We start from the raw sequence: 7,500 nt of genomic DNA on the forward strand, positions 1-7,500 counted from the left end.
ATTAACAGAGTTGCAAGGGACCTTGTAGGTCATCTAGTCCAACCCCCTGCTTGAGCAGGAGACCTTACACTGTTTCTGACAGATCCTGAAAGCTTCTTCTTGAAAGCTTCCAGGGATGAACTTTGGAATAACCAAATAATAACAGAGTTGGAAGGGACCCTGTAGGTCATCTACTCCAACCCCACCCACCCAAGCAGGAGATCCTACACTATTTCTGACAGATGGCAGTCCAGGCTCTTCTTGAAAGCTTCCAGGGATGAATTTGGGAATAACCGAATAATAACAGAGTTGGAAGGGACTTTGTAGATCATCTAGTCCAACCCCACCCACCCAAGCAGGAGACCCTACACTGTTTCGGACAGATCTTGAAAGCTTCTTCTTGAAAGCTTCCAGGGATGAACTTTGGAATAACCAAATAATAACAGAGTTGGAAGGGACCCTGTAGGTCATCTAGTCCAACCCCACCCACCCAAGCAGGAGATCCTACACCATTTCTGACAGATGACAGTCCAGGCTCTTCTTGAAAGCTTCCGGGGGGTTGGACTAGATGACCTAAAAGGTCCCATCCAAAGTCCTGTAAGGATTCCAACTGCAGCACACTTCACATATTCTGAGGCGAGCAAGGTAATTAGTTCCTTTTGATGAGGCGGTGTTTTGCCTGCAAAGCTACATCCCTGTGGATATCAGTATGCAGAACAAGGGAAGTCTTCAAAGCCGGCACTCTCCCTTCTGTCTGCTGAATATTTTAGGTGCAGATTCTGGAAGGGGGGAGAGGGGGAGCCGAATTGGAAAATAGGAACAGCCCTTTTGCCAACGTGATGGTTTCCAGCAATGTCGGGTGCATCCAAGGACTGGATAGAGTTAATAGAGTTAATAGAATTGCTAATGGCTTCAGACTTTGAAAGAAATGGCATTAATCTATTAGTGATGAGACAACGAGAGAGAGTAAGAGAGAGAGAGAGAAAGAGAGAGAGACAGAGAGACAGAGAAAGAGAGAGAGAGAGAAAGAGGGAGAGAAAGAGAGAGAGAAAGAAAGAGAGAGAGACAGAGAGAGAAAGAGAGAGAGCGAAAGAGAGAGACAGAGAGAGAGAGAAAGAGAGAGAGAGAGAAAGAAAGAGGGAGAGAGAGAGAAAGAGAGAGAGACAGAGAGAGAAAGAGAGAGCGAAAGAGAGAGAGAGACAGAGAGACAGAGAGAGAGAGAAAGAGGGAGAGAAAGAGAGAGAGAAAGAGGGAGAGAGAGAGAGGGAGGGAGGGAGGGAGAGAAAAACTGCTAATGATCTTATTCAAAGGTATTGGGTAGAAAACAGTCTGGGCGCACTATTTTTGCAGCAGTACCGGTTTTAAAAAATCGAATTGAATTATTGGTAGCCAATTATTGGTAGTCTTCTCTTCCCCTCCTTTCATCCCCTTTGCAAAGAAAGAAGACTTCTGTCGAGGAAGAAAGCTCAGGCTGCCCAAGGACCTGCCGATACAATTCTAAAGAGGAATTATCGAGTCTTTCATTTGTACCCCCAGGAACTGTCTGGTTTGGCACAAGCAACCAAACAGGACAGGTACCGATTTCCATGGGTAATTAGAACTGCAGAAAAAAAAACAACCATTGCTACTAGGTTGCCTTCCACTGAGAAAATATCTTTTTTTTAAAAAAGTGTTTATTAAACTCTCATAAAAGTCCAACATTCAACAGAAAAAACATAAAACATACAATTGGGGGTATTATAGCCCCTTATGAACTGTAAGGTTTCATCGGATAGGATCAAAGTTTACATTATCCATAAATAAATATATTAATGTCCCTACATGTTTACTTTACATATATTTATTTATTTATTTATTGGATTTCTACAAATATTTGTATATAATATTTTGTCTTTATCTATTTATATAAATAATTAATTCAAACTATATAGTCCTTTCTAGGTTAGTTCAAGAATTAACAGTTACACATAATCATTTATTTATTCTTTCTATCTCTCTCAACCATTCTTAAAATTTGTTCCATACATTATAATAATCAGTTTCTTCTTTCTCTTTTAATCCCTTAATTAGCTTATCCCATTTCTGCACAATCCATTTTAATTATATCTTCAACCTTAGGTATATTCATACTTTTCACAAATTGTGCATAGATAATTCTTGCTGCTTTGAGAATATCTATAATGAGATATTGTATTTCTTTTTTATATCCTTTATTCCTAGTAAAAATAATTTGGGATTTCTATCAATTTCCTCCTTTAATATTTATTTCAAATACAAATCTGATTAAACTTAAACTTAAACTTAATATTTATTTCAACCAGTTTCCTGTATTATTCCAGCACAGTGATACCTCGTCTTACGAACCGATCGTCACACAATGTTTTCGAGATACGAACCCGGGGTTTAAATTTTTTTGCCTCTTCTTCCAAACTATTTGCACCTTATGAACCTGCCACCGCCGCTGGGATGCCCCGCCTCTGGACTTCCATTTCCATCCGAAGCGCCCGTTTTCGCACTGGTGGCATTCCCCTGAGGCTCCCCTCCATGGGAAACCCCACCTCCAGATTTTGCAATGCTGCAGGGGAATCCCAGCAGGGTGGCGGGTTCGTAAGGTGAAAAAAGTTCGGAAGAAGAGGCAAAAAAATCTTAAACCCCAGGTTCGTATCTCGAAAAGTTTGTATGATGAGGGGTTTGTAAGACGAGGTATCACTGTATTTCAATGTTGCTTCAGCAATCTGGAGTTTTAGACCAAGTCTGAAATAGTGTTGGCATTCTCTGGGGGCCATCATTTACACTCTTACTGGGTGACTTTTCTTTTGTTTAAGAAAGTTTGCTTTTCAAAATCTGGAGGAGGATTTTAGAGAAGACCAACTCAGCTGATAAGGAGACTGAAACTCACAGGAAATGTATATGTCTAGTTTAATGAAAAGAAGGACTTGGGTTGACATGATAGCAGTCTTCCAATATCTCAGGGGTTGCCACAAAGGAAAGGGAGTCTCACCATTCTCCAAAGCACGTGAGGGTAGAACCAGAAGCAATGGATGGAAACTCGTCAAGGAGAGAAACAACCTGGAATTAAGGAGAAACATCCTAACAGGGAGAACAATTACCCAGTGGGCCGACTGGCCTCCAGAAGTTCTGGTGTTCCATCATTGGATGATTTTAAAGAGAGATTGGTAACCATTTGTCTGACGTGGTGTAGGATTTCCTGCATGGCATTGGACCAGAGTACCTCTGGAACCGCCTGCTACTGCACAAATCCCAGTGACCGATAAGGTCCCACAGAGTTGGCCTTCTCCAGGTCCCGTCGACTAAACAATGTCATTTGGCGGGCCCCAGGGGAAGAGCCTTCTCTGTGGCGGCCCCGGCCCTCTTGAATCCACTCCCCCCGGAGATTAGAATTGCCCACACCCTCCCTGTCTTTCGTCAACTACTCAAGACTCACTTATACCGCCAGGCATGGGGGAGTTGAGACACCTTTCCCCCAGGCTCTTTATATTTTATATTTGGTATGTATGTGTTGTTTGTTTTTTTAAATAATGATAGGGTTTTACATGTTTTTTAATATTAGATTTATTCTACTATAATATTGTTTTTATTATTGTTGTGAGCCGCCCTGAGTCTTCGGAGAGGGGCGGCATACAAATCTAATAAATTATTATTATTATTATTATTATTATTATTATTATTATTATTATTATTAAGCAGGGGGCTGGACTAGAAGACCTCCAAGGTCCCTTCCAAGTCTGTTACTCTGTTACTCATTGAAATCTTCCGGTTTGAAGTCGTCTGTATGGGTGGAGAAGCAATTGAATTATAAAGATTAAGTCAGAATAAGAAATATATTTATTTGGGGAAGTTGGGTTTTCTCACCAGAACATTGCCTTGGGTGGTTGGGAGACCCAGTTCTCAGTGAAACATTTACCTTTGCATTTCCAATTAATTATTCCCTTCCCACCAGTTGGGTCTGACCTGTTGTTCATTTTCTGCTACTTCCTTCTAGATTTTGCTGAGTTCGTCTTCCTGGGTTTGTTCCTGACTGAGATGACTTTGAAGATGTATGGTCTGGGGCCAAGGAACTACTTCCATTCCTCGTTCAATTGCTTTGACTTTGGGGTAAGGAGAGAAGGATGCAAGGTCTCCCCTTGCGCGATCATGATTTTATGCATGGTGTCACCATAGATGAACAGGTAGGAAGGATCTTGTCTGGATACATGGTCTAGATCTTGATGGTCTAAATCTAGATTTATCCAATATAGATCTAGACAGTATAACTCTAGATCTGGCCAGCATAAATTTATGTCCAAATGGTCTAGATCTAGATGGTCTAGATCAAAATAGTCTGGGTCTAGATGGTGTAGATCTAGATGGTATAAATCTAGATATAAATGGTACAGATCTAGATCTCAGGTGTCATAAATTAAATATCCAAATGGTCCAGATTCAGTTCTGGATGGTCTAGATCTAGATGATCTGGGTCTGGATGACCTAGACCTAGATGGTGTCAATTTTGATCTAAATGACACAGCACTAGATTTAGGTGGTATGAATTAAATATCCAAATAGTCTAGGTCCAGTTCTGGATGGTCTAGATCTAAATGATTTGGGTCTAGATGATCTAGACTTGGATGGTGTCAATTTAGATGACTAGATGGACCATGAGGTCTTTTTCTGCCGTCAGTCTTCTATGTTTCTATGTTTCTAAATCTGTTTATTTATTATTTATTATTATTTATTTGGATTTCTATGCAACCCAATCCCGTGGGACTCTAAATCTAAATGGCATATATCTAGATCTAGGCAGCATACATTTAGATCTAAGTAGTCAAGATCTAGATGGTCTAAATCTAAATGGTCTGGGTCTAGATGATCCAGATGCAACTGGAATAAACCTTGGTCTAAATGGCACAGATCTAGATCTAGGTGGCATAAGTTTAGATCTAGATCAGTGATGGTGAACCTTTTTTTCCTAGGGTGTCGAAAGCGCCTGTGTGTGCAAGTTCCCACACCCATAATTCAATGCCTGGGGAGGGCGAAAACAGCTTCCCCTACACTCCGGAGGCCCTCTGGAAGCTGAAAACGGCCTGTTTCCCAATTTCTGGTGGGTCCAGTAGGCCTGTGTTTTGCCCTTCCCAGGCTCCAAAGGCTTCCCTGGAGCCAGGGGAGGGTAAAAACACATCCCCCCATCCCCCCATAGGCTCCTTGGAAGCCAAAAACGCCCTCCCGGAGCCTCTGTGCAAGCCAAAAATCAGCTGGCCGGCACACACATGCATGTGGGAGCTGAGCTAGGGCAATGGCTCGCATACCAGCAGATATGGCTCCACGCACCACCTATGGCACCCGTGGCATAGTTTCGCCATCACTGACCTAGATCTTCCAGTCAACTCTCTTTCCATGCCCCAATGTTCTGTCAACGATATTCTTAGCAGCTGGCAGATCGCTCTATTTTTCAAGACTCAATTCTTGAGTCGGTGCAGAATGGTGCTGCCAGAACTGTTCCTGTTCAGTGCAATATTGTCACGGTCTGGGTTTTTTTTTTTCTGAACTGTTCCTTCACAAAACCCCGGAGGGATCATTCTGACCCCGTGGCTTCTCTGTCTCACATTTGCAAGAATGGGAAAAACAGCCTTTGGCAGATGTCCATTTGCTACCCACATAAAGTGACACCAATTAAGCGACTTCCCTGGCAGGTCTCGAAAGAGAAACCACTGTCAGGCCCTGAAGCTAGTTTGGATTCGTTGCTGGCATCCGTAGCCTGTGCGGTTGGCAGAAATCAAGCTGTCAGTCCTGACTGCCCCAATAAGGACCCAACCGGCCACAATCAACGTTGCAACGGGCTTGCTTTCTCTACAAATCATAGAAGACTGACTGACGGCAGAAAAAGACCTCATGGTCCATCTAGTCTGCCCTTATACTATTTTCTGTATTTTATCTTACAATGGATATATGTTTATCCCAGGCATGTTTAAATTCAGTTACTGTGGATTTACCAACCACGTCTGCTGGAAGTTTGTTCCAAGGATCTACTACTCTTTCAGTAAAATACTGTAATATATTCCCATGTTGCTTTTGATCTTTCCCCCAACTAACTTCAGATTGTGTCCCCTTGTTCTTGTGTTCACTTTCCTATTAAAAACACTTCCCTCCTGGACCTTATTTAACCCTTTAACATATTTAAATGTTTCGATCATGTCCCCCCTTTTCCTTCTGTCCTCCAGACTATACAGATTGAGTTCATGAAGTCTTTCCTGATACGTTTTATGCTTAAGACCTTCCACCATTCTTGTAGCCCGTCTTTGGACCCGTTCAATTTTGTCAATATCTTTTTGTGGGTGAAGTCTCCAGAACTGAACACAGTACTCCAAATGTGGTCTCACCAGCACTCTATATAAGGGGATCACAATCTCCCTCTTCCTGCTTGTTATACCTCTAGCTATGCAGCCAAGCATCCTACTTGCTTTTCCTACTGTCCGACCACACTGTTCACCCATTTTGAGACTGTCAGAAATCACTACCCCTAAATCCTTCTCTTCTGAATTTTTTGCTAACACAGAACTGCCAATGCAATACTCAGCCCTTGAAAAAGGTTTGGAGAATTCAGTTGGTGCTAAATCCCGTACAGTGGGGTGTTGACTTGGTTGGATAGCTCACTCACTTCCCGGAATGGTGCAATGTAGATCATACCCGATTCAAAGTGTTGGTTATGACCTATAAAGCCCTACATGGCATGGGACCAGATTACGTACAGGACCGCCTTCTGCCGCACGAATCCCAGCAGCCGGTTAGGCCTTCTCCAGGTCCCATCAAGTAGACAATGTCACTTGGTGGGACCTAGGAGAAGAGCCTTTTCTGTGGAGGCCCCGGCCATCAGGAATCAACTTCCCCCAGAGATTGGTACTGCCCCCACCCTGGTTGCCTTTCGTAAGAATCTGAAAACGTATTTATGCCGTCAGTGAATGTGTAAAATGTTGTAGTGTGTTTTGAATGTTTGATTTTTAAATGTTTAGTTTTTAAAAATATTTTAAATTAATTATTCTGTTAATTGGATGTAGAAGTGTTTTATATATTGTATTTTTATTGAATTGTTGTAAGCCGCCCCGAGTCCACAGAGAGGGGCAGCATACAAGTCCAATTAATAATAGTAGTAATAATAATAATAATAATAATAATAATAATAATAATAAGAATAACAACAACAACAGCAACAACAACAACAATAATAATATAAATGAATGAATGAATGAATAAATAAATAAAAATATCCCAAAGGTGTTTTTTCAAGAGGCAACTGCCTTCTGTTTTTCTTTGAAGAGGTTTTGCTTCTCATCCAAGAAGCTCCTTCAGTTCTGGGGGAAGGAATACGACACCATCTTCCTCTTGGTTACAACACAGTCCTTTCAGCAGTGCTAAGTATGTTCCACACCCATTTGCACTGTTCAGGTGACTGCGAGGGCACAGGTCAACCCCCAAGTGGCCTTAATGATGCTTAGAAAGAGCGCTAACGACCAGAGGACTGCAAGG

General features: G+C 41.9%; 1 protein-coding gene across 1 annotated transcript in view; it reads left to right on the plus strand.

Annotated features, from left to right (window-relative positions):
- The window catches only part of CACNA1B (calcium voltage-gated channel subunit alpha1 B), a 207,017-nt gene that overhangs the window by 98,958 nt on the left and 100,559 nt on the right, over window positions 1–7,500 (plus strand). Inside the window, 1 exon segment of the mRNA XM_070759592.1 lies at window positions 3,941–4,095. Coding sequence (XP_070615693.1) covers window positions 3,941–4,095 — 155 coding nt within the window.

The sequence above is a fragment of the Erythrolamprus reginae genome, chromosome 8 (genome assembly GCF_031021105.1).
Source record: "Erythrolamprus reginae isolate rEryReg1 chromosome 8, rEryReg1.hap1, whole genome shotgun sequence".
Classification (NCBI taxonomy): domain Eukaryota; kingdom Metazoa; phylum Chordata; class Lepidosauria; order Squamata; family Dipsadidae; genus Erythrolamprus; species Erythrolamprus reginae.